Source organism: Amblyomma americanum, chromosome 1, assembly GCF_052857255.1.
Source record: "Amblyomma americanum isolate KBUSLIRL-KWMA chromosome 1, ASM5285725v1, whole genome shotgun sequence".
Lineage (NCBI taxonomy): Eukaryota > Metazoa > Arthropoda > Arachnida > Ixodida > Ixodidae > Amblyomma > Amblyomma americanum.
In genome coordinates this window covers 42,324,727-42,345,865 of record NC_135497.1, presented here as the reverse complement: position 1 = coordinate 42,345,865, position 21,139 = coordinate 42,324,727, and the positions used below count along the sequence as shown (strand labels likewise).

Sequence of the window (21,139 nt, the reverse complement as noted above, 5' to 3'; positions counted from 1 at the left end):
GGTTAACTAGTTACACGATGGCCAGAAGTGCAGTAGGCATTTAATGTCAGCTTACAAGCAGTACACATTCTGAACAGTAATATGAATCTTGCACCTGCCACTCCTTAGCCATCAAACTGTACAATCGCCGTAAGCACTGCAAGGTGCAACCACAACAGGTCTCAGCACCCATTTAAACCTCAGGAAGACCACTTCATAATTAACTGAATATGCCATGTGGTGAGGCACGAAGCCAGGAATTTTTTTTTTAGGAGGGGCCCAAGGTAATTTTCGAGCTTCCAAGGTGGTGGTGGGGGGGGGGGGGGGGCGCTGGCAGCTGCTTAAAGGGGCCCCGAAACACATTTTCAGTGCATTGTTTTGCCTGTTGGTTGCATAGAATGAGTTATAGTGATGCTATTAGCATCGGTCATACCACGTATACTGCAGGTTTTAATATTTTAATTAGCTCGCAAAAACAAATTCGTGGCGCTGACAGTGTCACCATACAGTGGCGGTTTTTAGCAGCGGATATGACATCAATTTGCGCCAGCTTGATAGCACAAACAGTAAATATACTGCAAATTGGGTTAATAACTAGATACATTTTGTCAAGTTTTTGTGTTTTATATTACATTAACAAAACCAACTTGTTTGCCCTAGATAAAAGCACTGTAAATCAAGTAAAACAAAAACACGCCACCAGAGGCAGTGGCTACTTTTTGCATCGAAGGACTTTGCGCCTCTCTGTAAACATCCTACGACCTAGCACTAAACACTTATGGCTACTCTCTATGTATCTGAGAGTGGCTTTGCGGAATCAATCCGATCGAGCCATTGCACTCTATATGCGTTCATTTCAGTCCCAAGAAAGGATGCGTTCGTTTCACATTTAGCAGGCAGTGCGCATCGTCAGCTTGTGGAGAATCACCGGGCGGTGGCGCCAGATGGCGCCACGTTTCCGTCAACAGCATGCGCTCCTTGCTCGCCGTGGCCAACCAGCGCGCTAGGAGCGACGGGCGATGGTTCGCAGTAAGCAGTAGCGGTAGGCGCTACGCTAAATGTGTCTGAGATCTTGTGCAGGCTGTCACATTGTCGCAGTATCTCGCGCTCGAGTTCGGATCAATAAGTAAGGAAACGTCACTGATCAGTGTTCCCTTCTGAGCCGTCGACGTGACGGTGAAGCATCGCTGGGTCAGCTAGGTATTCACATGGTTGTTGCAACCATGAAAACGGCGCTGCCAGCCTTGGCATGAACGAGTTACAGAGAAGAGGCAACCATGGAGTGCAAACTTCCGCCACGTGCTCAGATAGACTGTTTTGATTGGTCGCACTAAGTGTCGTCATTGGCAGAGTGAAATGGGAATTGGAAGCTGCGCGAAAATCGAGTTGAGGGCAGCATTTTGTTTGCTTGTATTTTGAAATTTCTTCATTGAATAACTCCCGTTCCTATGCATCGATTCTCGTAATTCTTTTTGAGTCAGCATCTGTGTGACATAAAGGATCCATCTGAAGCGTAACCGGCATCCGTTCAAGCGGTGTTTCGCAGCCCCTTTAACAGCACAGCACCAAGGAACACTATTGCCAAGTGTAGTAAATAGACTGTTGTTCAATATGTGTTAATTAAAAATGTGTCACTTGCACACACTTCACTTGTGGCTCATTCAGCAAATGCAGTTCTTCTGCAAAAACATCACGAAGCAACATATGATGGAATGCTATAGTCGGATACAACTTAAGCCTGCAGTGAAGCTCGGCCCACATTCAGGACCAGCGCACAGAATTCCTCCACGACAAAGAAAATAGTCCGTTGTTAAAACTTCTCTTGTTACCTAAACAAGAAGCTTATCGAGAGAAAAAAGTTATAAGCTCTAGAATTTTGATAGTCAGACGTTAAAAATCTGATTTCGTTTACTTTTGTGACTTGATGACGGAGCAATAAAGTACGCCATGGACCGTGGCCCAGTGTTAGTTGCTGTTTTTAAGTTGTATCCTACAATAGCACTTCAATACAAAGCTTCTTCCTGTTCTAAGGACTGAACCCAAAATCTCTGCAATACATGAACGAGAATGAGTAACGCATGAATTCATGTACACGGCTTTCCACTTCTAGTGTGAATATGGAAGCATGCAGCTCAAACTGCGAGTTTTAGGCGGGACCTCCAACCGCTCATTGCATGCATGTGCCAACTGCCAGTAGAATCTTCACTCCTGATAGAATAAGTGGGGCACAGCTGAGGCAAACCCAGTCACCACATCTTGTTCAAAACTATGGCCATTGTAGCAACAACTACTGCTTATTGCTTCCAAACTCCGTTTCATAAACCAGGTGCATGCAACGCTATCAAACCTAGCGCTCCTGTTTGCGCTGTCTTCATCCACGATCAAAAAGTAGTGAATTCCTTGTGACGAGCGAAAACTAGTAAATACTGTGCCTGCAGGCTTATTACATGATACATTTGTCACGAGCTTGATTAAATGCGCTCTTATTGCTGACGACACGCTCTTGCTTTCTCATGCCTTAGACCACTTGACCACTAAACAAGCGTGGAGTAACACGACTCCTTTTATTTTTCATGCAGACTAATTTTGTACCTTTCACAGCGTTGTATTTTATGTCAGAAACATAGTATCGTTGCAGTTTGACAACATATGTAAAGATAGTTACAGAAGCAACTCCCCTCACGTGCAAACCGAAGCTGTGTACTGTAAAGCCGCTACTTATCGGTGGTATTTAACAGGTGCAAGCTTTCTGCTGAGAAGACAGAACAGATTGACCATCGAGTGCTTCCATCTGCCCTGAGTGTTGTGCTGCTACATAGTTGGTGCAAAATACACAGCACAATCTGGTAAGTAAAGGTAGATGCTAGATCAAATTTTTTAATCGGCTAACTGACATCAACATGAAAAGAACAGGCACTCAGGAAGACTCACCCAGATTTGTAAACAGTTAAAAGCAGTCAAAGACTAATGGTTACCAGCAATACAGCATTCATCTAGGTGCAGCTCTTAGTGGCTTTTACGCAGGTATCAATTGATGCCCATATGTGGCCACTGTTATCTTGGACTACCTGTATCAGTGGTTCTTCTCCTCTATGGGTTTTAGGCGAACACTTTCCACCTGAAACAATGCCATCTTATAAGAGTGGCTGGAAGGAGTGCAATGGTGAACTCCTTGCCACAGCAGCATGCTGACGAGTCATCACTGCAGCACTATGTGATGGTTATTTTCACTGAGAAGGTGACTCCGAAAGCAATGTGATGAATTTGGCCTGTGAACTGTTCATCACCAGCCAAGTGAAAATATTATCCTAGCGAAGCTAGCGATTGGCTACGAAAGACAGCAAGGCATCAAGGTCGACCTGCTGCTGGAGGAACTACCGAGGAACATATGTCCGGAACACCACAAAGAGCGGAGAGAGAAGAGGGCCGAGGCTCTGGAGAAACGCTTCCAAAACTCACAGGACGTGGTATATGTGGATTCCGCAGACTACGGGGACAGCCGAGGGATGGTCGTAGCTGTGGTGAACTCGGATAAGGAACTTATAGCTAGCGGATCGGTCACAACAGACAGGGCAGAAACAGATGAAGAATCCGTGATAGTGGGCACAATAGCCAAAACCATAGTGCGCGACTCCCAAGTCAGCGGTAAAGAATTACACAAAAGGAAGGATCTCACCTGAAGCACTAGAATTCTGAAGACCTGCCTAAATGTTAAGCCAATATAAATTATCTGGACTCCCATGCACGCCTCCCTCACTGCGAATGAGGCGGCTCACGAATTGGCTCGAGGTGTTACCTTCCAAAGCCGCTGTGCCGCCCTGTCTTTTCACTGGACGCGTTCACTTAGTCAGCTAGAGGGAGATTACCCAATACTACAGAATGGAATGATCCAAATACCCGCCTGCAGAACCCTCGTTAGACACAAGGTCAGGCAGCAACATGGGCTCACCTGCAAACAAACTCATATCGTAACCCGGTTGCTTGCAGCCATTACTATCTGGAGAAGTACACTGACAGGTGTAAGTCATGCAAGGACAGGGCTGATCTCAACCATATGACATAGGGATGCCGACAAGCACCACTTGAAGGTCGCAATATTAGGACGCTAGAACGATGGTAGACCCTAAAACTCAGCTTTGACCCAGAGACTCAACTACGGATTGTCCGACTGGCTGAAGACAACGCCAGGATCCATGGATTCCTAGCCGTCGTCTAGGCGGGACTGCTGGACATTAAAGTTTTTCCGTCCACCCATCCATCCTCAATAATTCAAAGTTGTTTGACACTTTTCGCATCCAGACAGGAAAAATATGGTACCATCAGCATTTGGATGCATCATGTTTTCCCCCCTTTTTTATCACTAAGGGATAGCAGGGCTGCACTTCGCGTGGCTGAAAGCACTAACTGGTAGTCCATCTTTTCCAGCTTCGAAGTACTAGCAAGTGCTCGCCTATCTTAAATATTGTAGTTCAGTAGTGGCATCACACAATATAGCTTCAACTCACAAATGGTGGAAGTTATTCTGTAAGTGCTTTAACCTATGCCACCGACTGCAACTAGAAGTGATAAGCAAGAGCTGCAGGTGCCACCATAGTCACAATGTCGAACAAAGCATGAAGACTATGCTTCGTAGCAGCTGTGCCCCACTAATTCGGTCAGGTATGGTAGTAGTTGGCATGCACTATGCAAAAGAAAAATTTGCTTTGCCACAGAGTAAGTGCATTTCAGCGGCCCCGGCAGAGTAGCAGGTGATGCACTGGAGGCTGCCAAATGCTTTCATTGCACTTGCACACTTGTCACCCTGGAGCCTGCGAGCAGCTGTGTGCTACAGTGTTAGTGCTACTGTTGACAACCGTGTACACTGCATAAATTTTCTGTGCAAATGTGTGGCTATATTCAGGTGTCACGTAATGGAGACCAATTTGGTCTACAAGATACAAGATCTAAAAATTTACCACAGAAAGCAAGCTTGAGGAAGTGTTTGTGCACAGTGTCAGCAGCTGGCAACAAAAAGCAGCCCCAGCAAACAGCATTCGCACACAGTCCCTCAACCACTAATACCAGGAAGCCCAACTTATCCAACTGTGCAAGCATCAGGGATTTAAGAACATTACGGCTACTGGAGTGAGCATTTTCAAAGTCAGTTGGTGTGTTCGGTCTGTGACATCTGCTACAAGTACAACACATGACTACTGCTGTTTTTTGCTACTGAGGTTAGGCACTCCAAGTAACTCAGAGTTCCAAACCATGCTGCACAGCATGTGGGCGCTGCCTGACACATTCCTGGTTTCGAAACCGGTGGGTCTCAATACCAGGAGTGCATCGACACTGCATGCAGTGTGGCACGGACAGAAGTAACCGACCCAACCTCCAAGCATGGTTCGGAACTTAGAGGTGGGGTCAGCTGCTTTTGTCCCAATAGTACAGTGAAAGGTGCGCTTGATTTTAAGTGATCAATTCTCAAACCACACTTTTCTTGGAAAGCACTTCCTAGGTCTGCACTCTCCATTCTGCTTCTTATACGAGAGTTGATTTTACTGGCTGTACATTTTTGGGGCCCTTCATTTCTAGGTAAAACTTGATTCCACCTAATCCTTAGTCCCAAAACAGATCTCTTAAATACTAAGTTAAACCCGATTTATATACGAAAATGCACCTTCTGGAGAACATACTGCCTTTCTAAAAGCAACCAGAGTTTGTTTCTCAACCATACAGTGGAGCTCTTTTGGTGCAAAGACCGAAAGGCCTCGAAAGTGTTCTCATTACCTTACCTTACACAGATTTAGAGTGTAAGGGACGCCATTCCTTCCCAGGTTGTCAGGGAATGGCAGCTTGCACTGAAAAATGTTGGATAAATGGGGCTTTTTCTCATCTCTTACAATTAATTTGTCATGTACATTACAAACCTCCTTCACAGCACTTTCATTAACATGCAAGACCGGCCTGCTGTGTACACTGAGACGATGATAACGAGCAAAAAAATCAGGCATTTTATGCCCCAATAAAAACAACCGCTTATATTAAATCATCTTTAGCTGCAAAAAATCACCCCCCCTCCACCAATCTGAATTTAGAACTTTTTGCTTACTAGCTTGCTTTCTAACTGAATTTCAGCTCAGAAAAGTATTGCCCTATTTAACCTGAATTTCAGCTCAGAAAAGTATCACCCGATTACAACTTTTTGCTTACTAGCTTGCGTTCTACCTGAATTTCAGCTCAGAAAAGTATCACCCAATTTTTACTCCCAAATTTCACAAAAAGTAAAGCTCAAAAATTAAGGGCACTATATACTTTACATGAAGCAAACCCTAAAATAGGATACACAAGTGACACTGCCTCAAACAAAGTGTGGTGTCCATGCACATGATAAGGAGGCAAGGGGGTAAGGGGGAGGTAAGCAAGCAAAGCTTAGGGAATTAGTTGAGGGCTGAACGTCACAAAATATGGAACCTTTCACAGTACAGCGCCTAAACATAAAGAAAAAGATAAAATAATTGAATAAATCGAAAATCATAGTGTGTCAGATAAAATAATGTGAGCTAACACTTATTCCGAGATCATTTTAAACACAGGAGCATAACATATTATTGTGCATGAGTGTAAACGCCAAATACACAATGAAAAATGACACCTGTGTCTGTTTATATTTATAAAAAAAATACATAGAAAAGCAGTGACACCTGTGTCTGTTTATATTATAAAAAATACATAGAAAAGCAGTGGTACAGGTATCATGCAGCCGGTGTCAGGTTGATGAGTGAATTGCTACTGTCAACAAGCTCACTGATAGACACCCGTCCTCGTTGCCGTATGAAGTGCGCCACCTCTTCGAGCTCCTGTCTCGTTATGTAGATGAATTTTCCTCGGTCGTCAATGACACCAACTAGGGTCTCATCTGCTAGCAGAGCTTGCACACGATCAATGCAGTCCTGGGTCAGCAAAAATGTACTGTCAGTCAAACAGATGTGTCCAACAACAGTTCTGCAAGCCTGAGCAAGCTATTAAGGGGGGATGCAGCTTTCAAGTCAAGAAAAATGGCAAATTTTTTTTTTTTTTTAAATCATTGTGTCCATTCCTATGCCTTGTTTTCTATGCTGTCTTGATGTTTCATTGCTGGAATCCACCAGGAAGTATTTTAGAAAATGTTTTGTGGACTGCAGTGTCAAGGAAACGCTCGAAAAATGACCGTTTTTCTCCTTTCCAGTTTTATGATTAGATGCTCATCTTGTGGAGCAGATTTTTTTAGGACGGTTTTGTCTGTTTTGACTCTTTTGTTGCACTCACAGAACTCCACTATACGCGATAACATTCTTGGTTTTTCATTTTGATCGAGTGTACATTTTTGGTGTGACATCTTGTTTACAGTTTAGACAAGTCTGTGCCAAGAGCTTTGTAAAAAATGAAAACAAAAAAAATTGTGTAGTGGAAAATGAATAGAAGATTGTCACCACACATCCTAGTATGCATTCAGAAATGCAGTGAATGCTGAACTAGTGCTGAACTGCCACATACTCCTATCCTGCCTGGTGTTCCCTCCCCCTGGCAGGCCAGTGCCTCTCTGAACACTAGAGGACTGGGAGACCTCCCTGCGGTCAGTGGACCTGGCCAGGCAGAACATCTCAGTCATCTGGGCCGCATACGTCATGGACGAACACCACATGAGAGTTTAGACCGTGAATGGGGTTGTGCAGGGGCCTGTGTGCCTCAAATTCTCTAGAAAAAAAAAATTTTACCACCACCACCACCTATCTTGTGTTGTCAAGTCTGCAGGCTTTCCCCAATGTGCAGAAGAGAAAAAATTTGTAGGAGCAAAAATTCTTCAGATATAATGCCGAAATTTTGTGCACTTATGTTTGAACGCATTAATAACATACAAAAGAATTTTCATCCAAATCCATCAAGACATAAGAAAGTTGGTGCTGAAAGCCGTGTCTCCCCTTAGAGTGCATGGCACTTCAGCTTAAAAATCAAATGAATGAAAAAGACAAAGACTAGAACAAAAATTTATCTGCACTATGACCACAACAAAATAACGAACACAGAATAACACATTACGAATACTCTAATACAACCCAACACCAGTACTTTGCTCAGGTTGCTGCATCAGCAGGCTAGCAGTACTAATAACATATACTTGTGCTCTAGTCACTAACTACTGCACTAGCAACAATCATTGCTGATAGAGCATAAGGCCCCACATTTAAATCCATACGTGCCTAGGTTAATACCTCGATCCATGACACAGAAACGGTGCACAGTAGCTGTGGGCATGATGCCCCCAGCTACAGTGCACCTTTTCTGCATCATGGGTTGAGGTATTTTCTCACTGAAATAGCACTCGAAGTGGAGCAATTATTTATATATATTATCAAGAAAAGCTTATATCAAAGTCAACAAGAGAAAAGAAACTGCAAAAAAGAAGGAAACACTCCATGCAGAAAACTGACTTATGTCAGCCCAAAGATTTTTCTCATTGTGAGGATGCAATTAGATACAATGACAAATCATCAAAACTAAAATGTGAATTGCCTGTTAACCATGGTCATGTACAAGTTAGAGCAGGTAGCAAGAGCTTTGCCTACACCCTTTTTAATTCCAAATAATGCAAGAAAAAAACAGCGAAACAACAAACAAACAAAAAATAATTCATAAGCTCCACAAAAAGTGCTACAATCCTGACCACTGTACCAAAGATACCATTTGTTGGCATCACTGACACTGCTCAGTAAGTTGCCACTGATAAAATTTGGGCATAAATCCTTAGAATTATCAGTACCTCGCACTGGCTTCAAGCTTGGGAAGCTGAGCAGCTAATGCCAACCAACCAATTACGATTGAACTGTGACACTGCTCGAAATACAACACCACCCTGGAATGCCTCAAGAAACTAAGACACAAAAGTACTATAACTGAACTAGAGTGAAAATTCAGGAAAGACAAAAAGTGCAAAAAAAAAATGCTGAAAATAGCATCACTGACACATTTTTGAAAAGACACTGCGATATCACATTAAATTCACTCAGTTATAGGAGTTCTGGTGACTGTTTGAAGCAACTGCTATCTTTTGGGTGCATAAAGTACCGTAGAACCACATATGTTTATGTACACAAAACATTTAAAAAAAACAAAAAAAAAACGGAACGCTTTCTTGAACATTTATAAAACAACAATAGAATTTTGGCAAGATAATCTTTTGAAAACTAAAAGAGCAGAACTACAGTAAAAATAAAAGGAAAGCTCACCTGAGTTTTCAATTGAAATTTTGCTGCCAGATCTTCCAGAATGACGACTTTCTCCTTCTGAAATATTCAATAGTTTTGCAAAAATAACTTGAGTTACAAATGCAAAAATATATAAATCTTGATATGAATCTCATGAGGTCGTGGAAAAATTCATATAATCCAAAATGAGCAGTCTGTACACAGAAGCAAAGGAAGTGCATTCATGCAGATCTGTTTACAGATGACTAGATTTATTTACGGCTGCACAGCCACAGCTCACTACTTGTGGTGTGTATAGCGTGGCCCGGTGATTGTGACGTTGGCCATATGGGGCCGTACACCTGCACTCACTGCGACATGAGGTGGTAGAACTTGGCGATTGCACAGTCAGCATTGTACATGCAGTGTTTAGTGCTGTCACGGCTAGCGTGTTCTTATCATCTGTGATGGCATGGGAGAGTGCTCAGAACACCTGAAATTCTACAGACTGTACACACTGCACTCTGGCCGGGGAACTTCATGAATTCATAAAAACCGTGTCCGTACCATCCGAGATTTTACTGCAGACATTTTGATTAGTGATTACAGTTTCTTGGATTAGCCAGAATTATGTGATACCTTAACGAGTCCCTATAACACAAATTCTTGCATTTAAATCCTATCAATTCGTCCATTAAATGAGCTTGCCAATCAAGCAACAACAGCTCATTGCTACTGATTTTACACCCTCTTAAACTAAACATTATGAAAAAAAATAATTTTTATGCAAACTACAAAACACATGAGGCTGGACAACATAGACGAGCGCTGTGACATTTCAACGAGCCCCTATGTACAAAGCTTGTCTGTGTCAAAGTGTACTTTTGTATTTTTTTGTCTGTTTCGCGCTGTACAACCCACAGCGAACTACTATTACCAACTCGCCCAATTATCCACCCTTCTTCTTGACCAGAAAACAATGCTCATAATTTTTTTCATCCTGATAGAAAGGCAATAACACCAAAATTCTCTAACACTGATGCTTGCTTTGTACATGGGTGCAGTCAAACTATTATTCTGAATGGAATATATGTACCAATTCACTGAAACACCACCTGTGTCTTATATGTGTCCTAAATAAGTGTGACCGAATCTTTATAGGCAGTTTCATCACAGATAATGAAACCTGGGTTGGTGCATTTGAGTTAGGCATCATAAGGCAGTCATAAAGTGGCATAATGTGCAATTACCAAGAACAAACAAGTTTGTAACATTTTATGCACAGGCAGAACATAGCCACAGCCTCTTGGGTCTTGACAGCATGATTCTTGTGGACATGGTGTCCAGGGACAGGACAATAAATTTGGATGCATATAACCAGAGCCTTCTAGAACTGAAGCAACATTACAGGTGTCCGCAGCCAAATGGAACTCAAGAAAACATTTGCTCCAGCACGACAGTACCACCCTCATGCAATCCTGAAAACCCAGATGACAATCGCTAAGCGTGAATGAATTGTGCTTTCTCAATCTTGAATAGACACAATTTCCTGCCATCAGATTTCCACCTTCAGGGCCAATGAAGGATGCACTGTCTGGCCAATACGTGTGCAGACAGTGATGTACGAACTTCTCCATGTCGTTTGGCAGGGCTGCATTGGAATAAAGTTTGAGGGCAGGAGCACAATCCATGCATCTTCAATGTGCCTCTCTGTGCAGGAAATGAGCTAGTACAGACAAGCCATATGCGTCTTTGTTTCACATAACAAAAAGCTGCAGAAGCTGGTGAATGCTACGCAAAATATCTGATATGGCACTAGAACATGCACCAATTCTCAATGTTGATTTCTTAAATTTATAACCAACAGTTTACAGGAAAAACTGTGCCATATGATCTTCACAGGAACCTTTGCACTACCTTCACGGACAAGCAGAGAATGCCAATCAGTTACAGGATTCTTCAGCCTTATGCATCCTAAGTGTATCATACATTTGCAGATGAACAGATGGTTACATATGCAGTCAGGTTTTTTAAACACCTTGCATCTAAGCCCAAAATGAGAAAAAGCAAACAACAAAAATAAAAAGTGTAATACCCACTTTTATGTGATCAAGAAACTCTTGTAGCTTGTTTTGAGCCTGAAACAAAATGCAGCCATGGGCATTAGAAAAGAATGCAAGCCCCAAAAGGACGACCACAGCATTGCTAGTCCAAAGCAATGATCCCGAGAAAGTTTTCTCGCAAACTGCTAAGATTTCAAATTTTTGACTAACTATACTGCTACGAGAGCCTAAAATTATGCCAGCAGTCTCAATTCATAAACCTGCCTTCAGTAATTGTTAGTTTCATACCGTCTTCCTATTAGTGCTCGCAACTACGTATTTGTATCTTGAATCACTCAGGTCCCATTGATTACCGTATTTACACGACTTTAAGTCGACCAATTTTTTTTTAATTTGAAAATCCGAAGCTGAGGGGTCAATTTACAATCGAAACCAGAGCATGGCACTATCAATAAAGGCGAGGCAAACAAGATATCATGGACACTACGGCATGGTTGCAATTCCAGGTTTTCTCTACGGCTCTACCAAGTAGCATTCAGCTATTCTGAATGCTTGTTCTGAAGAACTTTCAATTTTCAATTTTTTTCCTTTTAACTGTGCACTCAGCACTCATACGGGAGAGTGTCGATAGCTGATGGAAGGGCCACTGTTCCAATCACGGCAGCACTGCCACTCGGAACGGCAGTGCTTCTGGGGAGTGTCGGTAGCTAACAGAAGAACCGACGCCACTCATGCATAGTTTCTCTTTGGCTCTGTTTGACGCATTCGACTTGACTGCCGGCCACATTTTACAAGTTTTTATTATCGTGCTTCATCAATCATCATTAGTTCTCCGGGTCCAGTAAGCGTTCAGTGCTCATTCATGGCTCCATTCAAGGTGGCTGTCATTTTTTATGCCAAAGAAACGAACTGCGTGCCGGGCTGCAGCGAGGGAAAATTTTCAGCTGTTCCAAGTGATGTCGTGATGCGGATGTTTGAGAAGTGTGGGATTTCGCTGGAAGACTACGTTAAAATTGTGCAATGTGCCCACGGGCAAGCCTTTCTTCCCCTGACATGCGTTATGGGGGGGGGGGGGGGGGGGGGGGGGGGGGGGGGGGGGGTCGACTTACATTCGAGTCAGCTTACAATCATGTAAATACGGTAGTGATCACGTGCACAATTCCCTCATGTCTCTTCTTTTTTCCTCTGTTGCACCTCGCGACCTCGGTTGGGATATGCGTCAAAACAGCAGCAACCGGCTTGTTTCTTGGCTGTTATTGGACACAACAACGCATTTTCCAAGGACATTAGGGAGCGTATGCAGAGGGGTATCTACAAGACATTCTGGTCTAACACTCTCCTGCCTACATCCTGAAGAAAAGTGCACACAATGTTGTACTCGCATCTAAAAGAAGAAAGTGGAACAGCCAAATAAAGGGCAAAAACAAAGCTTCTTTGATCTCTCTACTAGTGAACACGCTGGGCAAAGAAAAATAGCTCCCCAAGCTAGATGAACCTCTGGCCCAGGGTCCAGCACAGTCCCAACCAGCGAGGCTCTGCTATGGCAACACAGCTCACATACCTGTTCTTCATTTGCAGCATCGTATCCTTCGTCTTCGACAGAGAAAGCTTCCTTCATCTTGAGATACTCCTCCAGTTCCTGTCTCTCCTTCTCTTCCTTAAGCCGCTTCTCTTCTGCTTCCTGGAACCAGATGAGGTGCTCTGTTTTACTGCCTCAGACACGCATAGGTGAAACAAGTGAAGTGTTGCAAAGAACAGTGAGAGAAATACCTGCGCTTCTGCTTCTGCCAATACAGGTGGCATAGAATTTTGAAGAGCACAGCCACTTTAGATGTGGAAAAAAAAAGGCAATAAGAAGACGAAGAACCATGTGTAGATTTTGTCACTTACACTTCTGATGTCCTTGAGATCAGCTACATATGCATTAAATATCTACTACTTCTTCAGCACTACTGTTGCAGACCATTCCAATTCTAAAGGATTTCAGGCATCACTCTAGCAAGCATGCTAAGTGCAAGCAGTACGAGCGAGCATCAAGTGAGGCTCATCCGAGACAGCGCGATCTTCTCATTTTGTTAAGCACCCTTCCGAACCCATCCAGTCTAGTGAAGACTTGAGCTCGCGATCTAAACCCTTTACATTATGACAGCCGTGAACTTCATATGTTTCTTCTATCGAAATGCAGAACGTCAAGTGGTGCCTTCTACTCATGTGTGATCCTATTATTGTGAAATGCACTAGCTTGAAGGCTCAAGGCACACAGAGATGGCCCTAGTCTCTCACCAGCTTTTAACCATAACAGCTTGGTGGCAAAGACATCACATTTCAGATGACAGAGCAACAAACTGCTTCCTTCAGCAGCTACTTATGCTTGTGAACAGGAGATGATATGAGCCTGGTGCCAGGTTTGAAAGAGCGGTGCACTGGCTTCCTGCTGCGCCAAAAGCAAGTCCACCTTCCTAGCAAGTACACTCGCAGTCTATAGAGTCGCTGCGGCAACTTTGTGGCTGTGGAGTTCGACTGTAGAGCCCAAGGACGTTGGATGGAATCTCGGCTGCAGTGACTGCTTTTCAATAGAGGCAAAATGCCAAAAAAACACCCACGTGCTGTGCAATGTCAGCGCACACTAAAAAACCCCTGGTGGTGGAAATTAATCCAGAGCCCTCCATTATGGTGTCGCTCATAGTCCGTGTGCAGCCTTGGGATGTTAACGTCACATACCAAAAATTTGTGAAAAGCAATATCAGTAAAATAATTCTGTTTCATCCCCACATTTTTAGACAGCCTGGAATAGATATATGCAGCTTAATTCTGAGTGAGAAAATCATGCACTGCATTATTAAATCTCAAGCAATGTACGTGGGACGCAAAAATCAAATTTCTTTGCCAAGTTCACACTACACAAACTTATGATGGCAGGTGTACTTACAGTAGAACCTCGATTATACGACTTTCAGAGAACTACATGAAACCGCCGCATAATAAAAAATCTAGCACAACTGATGCATTCACGTAATAATTGCGTCCGCTACTCTGGCTTTCAAAAATTACATCAAATTCTTTTCCCTGTGAGTTACAAAAGTGCCCATTTTCGTTTTGCGAGATTTAGTTCTGAGACCGTGAGCAGCCAGGCTTTTTGGCGTCAAAGAGCTGGCTTTAGACGAGGAGTGTTGTGTGTTCCCGACCTTGCGTGTGAAGGAAACGTCGCATGCACCTCGAAAATGTCGATTTGGACGACGCACCAGAAAAATGGATGCTCTGACTTTTCGAAGACATTTTGCGGTGTGCAGTATGACCATGCCAGCGACATGTCATTCTGTTCAGACTTCCACTAGAACCGCTGTCACTCTGTGGTAGCAGGCAGTAGTGTCTGTACTAGGAATTTGTATAAAAGAAAAATAAAATACTATGTTCGCCTGTGACACGAACGCACCGGTGGCGTGCTTTCTGCAGTGATGCACGGCCCGCCGCATGACAGCGCACTCCTCAATTGGTGTCGCAAGGCCATAAGTGCTCCACTCTTTCGAACTAGCCACCGATGATCATAAAAACATCTAATATTTTTGCCTGTACAATAACTTCATGCTGATATGAACGTATGATTGATTTCCCTAACACCTTCATCAGCAAAGCATGCGGAAATACAGGGAGGCAAGCGGCCTCGCACCGACGGCCGCTGGTCGCACACGCGGAGTCCGAGCCCGAGCTGTCAGCAGGACTGTCATTACAGGCCGTCGTGCGCTCGATCACATCGTTGCGTGCACATCTCGATCTTCATTCCAATCTGGAGCTAACTTGGTTGAAGTCAAGTCTGCCAATGAAGTGCGCTGCCAGCATCTCTCATTTCGGACGGTTCCCGCCGGCTGTCCTACGAAGCGGGGTGTACATATGTTTCCGCCGTATAATCGAGGCTTGTAATGCATTAACACCAAGGAAGATTTGCCAGGCCCGCTCCAATTCGCCGCAAAATGTGGGTCACCACATGAACGGGGTACAGATAATCGGGGTTCCACTGTAGTTACACTGTTGCTCCAACAGAGCAATGGGTCTTTTACAATCTTTTGATTCATTACAAACATGGCAAATGAATCTGGCAGAGGAATGGAATACGAGGAGGCAGGGAACTCCTTTCAGTTTTTCAGGACAAAAATGGTTCAGGACTCCTGACAAAAAATGCAGAACACACAAAAATGTGACTGGACCCATAGAAAATTGTTACAGAAGAAGTAAGACTGGTAGAAGGGTAATTTCCAACATGGTTCAAACTGATTCGTCTGCTACGAAGAAACATGACCTGCTTTTTACACTTCAATCCATTAGTAAATTTTTTTTTTTTACAGCTGAGTGTGAATGCACAGCTACCAGTGCTATAACATACATGGATGAGACTTTCTCTAGCATAAAGGGGCAGTAACAGGTCTTTCTGTTGATACTAAAAGTGACCTCCACATTTGAAGAATGCCATCTAAGCTACAATGTAACATCTTCAGTGCTGACAGTAGCTATGCTTTTGGAGGGAGCAGCCTGCATCATGCAGAGATGCAACTAGAGAAGAGAACAAGCTTTGGGAAGTTGGCAATAGAAGAGAGGATGCATGGAAACACTTGTCCTGTGTCCTCTTGTCTTTTCATCCTGTCTGTGTTTTGTGTGCTATTATATTCTATTGACAATGCGACTGCACTGTTTGCATATAAATAGCAGCCAGTTTCCCTGTTTATTTAAATTAATGACTAAAAGAAGGTCTGCATGATCAAGATGCACAGCTGCAACTAGAGAAGCATACCCCAAGTACTATGCAAACCAAGAGCAGCCATACAATCTAGGCTAGGCTATGCTTGGCCCGTGGGCTAGCATAGCCAAGCACAACCCATACCGATCGATACGTGAGCAATAACTAATCGGAGTTTCTGCAGTTCAATTGAATAGCACATGGGCAGTACTTAAAGCAACCCTTGAATGAAGAGAGATGATACGTCCCTCAGCATGTGCAGAGTTAATTTTCCACTGTACAAACTAGCAACATGCTTCTTGCCATAAAGTTATTCTTTTGACACAGACTAACAAAAAAAGCTTGGCAAAGAGAAAACACCTGACCACTGTTAAACAGTATAAAGTAATAATAATAATAATAATAATAATAATAATAATAATAATAATAATAAAAAGGAGTGCACCAACCGGCGCCAAGACAAGGATGAAAAAATTTTTGGACAACACACGTAAGGCACACTAACAACTGGGAGTTTATTTCTGGTAACACAGATTATGTATCTGCGGCCAAGCGATAGACATGAAGAAGAACACACGTCATGTATACCTTGTGAGAACACACACTGTTCATGCACACTGGGCCCCAGAAACTGATGCAGGATTCACCATGCTTCCTGATTTCTATCGCTTCAAGTATTTCTCTGGTCATTTGGTTTTCAGCTCTTTTTAGTAAGCATGTGTTCTTGATGTTGGTTCGGCATTTTTGTTTTTTGCAGTAGACACTTATGTGACCTGATAGCTGATTGTCTGTCTTATAATGATGCTCATACAATCTATCATTCACACATCTTCCCATCTGTCCTACATATGTGGATACTCAGCAGAATGGGGTACACAACTCTTTTACAGACAATCAGCTATCAGGTCACATAAGTGTCTACTGCAAAAAACATAAATGTCAAACCAACCTCAAGAACACATGCGTACTAAAAAGAGCTGAAAAACAAATAACCAGCGTTGGAAATCAGGAAGCGTGGCGAATCCTGCATCAGTAGCCCCTCAGTGTCTTTATCGGCAAAGGAGCTAGCGTTTCTGGGGTCCAGAGCATGAACGGCGCGTATTCTCACGAGGTGTGCATGAAGTGAGTTTTTCTTCATGTTTATTCCTCATGTGGAACCAACTTGCCCAACAGCACGCCCCGTTCAATAAAAAGGAAATCACTTTTTTCACCCTGAAAAAAGGTTTTAAGGGATGACAGCAACAGATGCCACCCTGCTTCAACAAGCACGTCCCCTCAGAGTAATGCGGCTCCTGAGTAGTACTGCAATGACAACTTCAGTAGGGTGAAGCACACAAAGCTCACTCACCCTCTCAGCTTCCAGCTCCTTCTCTCGCTGCTCTTCCTGCTTCCTGCGTTCTTCATCCATAGCCTCTTTCTGACGTCGCTCTTCCCGGTCTTCCAGGTCCCTCTGGAAACAGATATTTGATAAAGCACACTAGTGAACAGCTGCACTGAAATAATGTATTCAGGTGAGCTCTGTTCACTATGTGTGACATGCAAGTAAAGGGATCCCATCTTTACATAAACCACACTTCACTTCTAGCACACAAGGACCAAAGACAGCTTACTCCTGGAGTAATTGTAATTGTAATCTCATGTGTTGCACTTCCCCTAGTAGATGCAGTGCAAGGCATACCTTGCATCATAATTTATTTGAAGAATTTCTTTGAAGTTCAGCATTTTCCACCTGCATTGAAGCAGTATTGAGCAGCTGCCTGGAAACCGGCCAAATGAAGCATGAATTACCAGTGTAATGCCACTGTCACACGGGCACTTTAGCTCCTAACTGAACTCGAACTGCATCGAGGTTTTGAAACATCCAGTGCTACACAAGTTGCCCTTATGCGCACAGGGTGGCGCAAAATGTCCCGCCGACATCCGTAGCATATGCTGCTGTCCGCCAACACTGTGCAGCCAAGGCCAGTGGTCTCGGTGTGAAGGTGCATAGTGACGTTTGTGATTCATCAAATTTTGTTTTCTTCGCTGAGATGCTTTTATCAGTTGTGTGAGAAGGCGCAGTGGAAGCAGTCGTAGCATCAACTGGCGAACATGGGGACGATATCTTTGTTCGCACAAACGGTACAGCCTGGTGTTATGATTATTTATAGATTAGCAGGCATAGTGTATGAAAAATGGTCTACCAAGCGTTTTAATCAATTTATATGCTAGCAATTGTGTTTTTAAATTTGTAACTTGGTTTTATTTTTATAGCTCAGTGAGGGCAAGAGTATCAATGCCTACTTTCGATTGTGCTCGAAACCTCAAGCACACTGGGGGATCATAAACAAGCCAAGAAGAATTGGGCTCGATTGCTCTTGAGAGTGGCCATGTGACAACCTTTGATATGCATTGAATTCGATAAATTGACTTAATGAAGATTGCAAGTGCCTATGTGACACCGGTACAAAGTCATGCTTAGGCAATGGTTTTGTTAAGCTTTTTGATAAGGCATTTAATCATAATCTGCAATTGAAAGAACACAGCACTAACACAAAGGCTGTGTAAACATATTTATCAAAAAATTTAGATTTTGCTTGCTACCTTTGCAACCACTTGTGTGCAACAAGCACTGAGAGCAAAATGCACACCAAAGGCATCTATGCTTTACTTCCTGGATGTCAGAACAATCACAAGTGTCACAAGCTATGAATAACAGTGTCAACGTTAGAGCAAAAATGTCTTTGCAGCAGGAGCAGGCTGTTGGCTCTCCCAACAACCTGCTTCTGCCACTGTTTCTGCCTGTTCCAACTCAATGTATACTTGGAGTAATTAAATGCTACAGGAGGCTCAAAAGGTTGCTGAAGACAATGAAGATATTTTACCAGTACACACAATGGCTAAAAAGTGCAGTCCATTTACAACAGCATGCCAGCTTCAAAAGCTGCTTGCAGAGTGAATCTGATTATATTAAGATGCATTAAACTGGCAGCACACCATACATACCTCCCTCTGTGCTCGCTTCTCAGCTTTCATCTCAAGCTTCTTGCGCTTCTTGGCTCCAATCTTTCCTTCAGGCATTGCTATCATATCTTCTAGCATTTCATCATCTTCCTCATCATCATCTATAAAGGAAGGGAAAGAGTGGTGGGTCAGGCTCCCAAAGACAATGACAGTTTCATCACCAGCTACACTGTGCTCACCATCATCAAGCTGCCGGCCGGCACCCATTCTGGCTCGTGCATTTCGCCGTGGCCGCCGAATTCCTGCAGGCCCTCCTCCTTCCCGATTTATGGGCACTGCCCTGGCTTGTGGTCCTTTATCGCCTGCAACAAACATAACAGAATTTCACTTCTGGTGTTGCGCTTCCCACAATGTAACATGTTCAGTAGATTTATAGCTTGCATACACGCACAGTGCATAAAACTGTGCAGCCTTCATTGTTTTTCATGACGATATTTGGAAGCATGTCTACAATGAAATCAACATTGTGGACCATTTTCACTATGATTAAACTACATTCCACTTTAAGCTTTTTCTTTCCTGTTTTGTCAAAAAACTTGCCAATATGACAGGCTGGAATGAAAGTAAAGTTAAAAAAAGTGTTGCAAAAGCACACAAACTGCACATCTGATAAAATAAATCAATGGCAGTCCTTACCTCTCAGGAGTGTAGTTCTTTCTGCAAGGCGTTACGTATTTGAATGTTAATTTTTTCCTCGTGCCACAGAATTATGGAATAGCCTACTCCACCAATTTATGAATGATCTGTCACTCGACACTTTTGTAAGAAATGTTGAATCTTTCTTTGAAGAAAAGTCACTTTTGCAAAAATTATTGCTAGCCACTGCTTTCTTTTTTGTTGTTCATGAGTGTCATTTACTACTTGAGTTTACAGCTGTGCACTCTATTGATACGATGATTTATGTGTGCTGTGTTTCTTTGACTAATGTTTAGGAACACCATGCCTGTTTTTTGTACGTACTGCTACATTATTCCGCTCCTGTCAGAGCCTAGGAAAAGCTCACAGTATTGTGAAATAAATAATAACTGTGCTGCATTTCAGTCTGCCTTCTTTCAAAAAAGGGCAACGCATAGGGAGCTTATTAATTATCATTTTTAAAAAATTGAGCAAGTCCCAATATATCGGTACCGGAACCTCAAATTTCCCTCTGATCTTTTGATGCACGCACCTCTCTTTTTCCACTATTTCTCTTTTTCCACTATTACTAGTAACACTGGCAACAGAACACGCAGTTGGTTGAAAAATTCGCAGTTACAACACTAAAAATATATAACAATGAATAACGCAACGTAGCCGTATTATATACGGAGATTTACACCTATGAGTGCATAAACGTCAACATGAACTGTAATGAAATTTATGAAAACTGCACAGATCTGGAAAGCAAATAACTCCGTGTCTCGTTCGCGCAGCTCTTTTTTAGCATAATAATAAACCAACTAGCACGACAGCGCACTTATGAATGCGCAAATGCACCATTTTCATTCAAACGAATACTAAAAATTTTCTTTCCTGCAAACAATGAAAAACAACTCGATTTGAGAGTCAAGATCAAGCAAGGAGGAGGCAGGAAAATTTCAGTCAAGGGCTCAGCTGAGCTACGCGTCTCAAAGGAAAACCAACCACCAGCAGTAGTCAACGTCTGCAAGGAACGATGGGTCCCATCTTAAAAACAAATGAGCAGATGAAAACACCATGCAGGCGAGCAGATTTTTTGCCCGCGTCAGCGTTCCGAAAATTTGAATGATCAGTGGTAGCGTGGCGTGCCACAAAGTCAAGTAAACGAATTACAACGTCAATCAGGTATGCCGATGTAGCGAAAAGAAACTTACTTGACATGCTGCCTCTCCAGACAAGGAGCCCGATGAGGATAATTGTGACTAGGGAAATAGCTCCCGTCAAAATCATGATGAGGTCAGACATTTTGGTGGTGTCTCCAACACGTTACAAAACCGAAATTTGCACGAAAGTCGGGGAAATTCTATAACATATCGCAGCCAAGGGACAGCACCGACGGCAACGGCTTGCTTTACACGAGCAGACACGACACAGGCAAGGTCCGCAGTACAATCAAACAAAAAAAATATAGCCACAAATCTCTCAGTTATAAATAATTAAAAATATAACACATTATTTAAAAAGTCTTCTAGCCTATAAAATTGCCA

The 21,139-nt window shown here is 43.0% G+C and overlaps 1 protein-coding gene across 1 annotated transcript; it reads right to left on the bottom strand.

Annotated features, from left to right (window-relative positions):
* Positions 1-20: 20 nt before the first annotated feature.
* On the bottom strand, positions 21-21,036 carry LOC144112694 (DDRGK domain-containing protein 1-like). Its single transcript, XM_077645520.1, has 8 exons — positions 20,807-21,036; positions 19,154-19,276; positions 18,957-19,075; positions 17,320-17,421; positions 12,804-12,923; positions 11,279-11,317; positions 9,222-9,278; positions 21-6,908 (listed from the first exon to the last, which is right to left on the bottom strand). Exons 1-8 carry the CDS (start codon positions 20,895-20,897, stop codon positions 6,711-6,713), a joined length of 849 nt encoding a protein of 282 aa, XP_077501646.1. The 5' UTR covers positions 20,898-21,036; the 3' UTR covers positions 21-6,710.
* Positions 21,037-21,139: the final 103 nt, after the last annotated feature.

Coding starts and splice junctions, on each gene's coding strand:
- LOC144112694 (XM_077645520.1), bottom strand. CDS start 20,897: ATGTCTGACCTCATCATGATTTTGACGGGAGCTATTTCCCTAGTCACA. Junction 19,277..20,806: donor CTGGAGAGGCAGCATGTCAA/GTAAGTTTCTTT, acceptor TGTTTGTTGCAG/GCGATAAAGGACCACAAGCC. Junction 17,422..18,956: donor AGAAGCGAGCACAGAGGGAG/GTATGTATGGTG, acceptor ATCTGTTTCCAG/AGGGACCTGGAAGACCGGGA.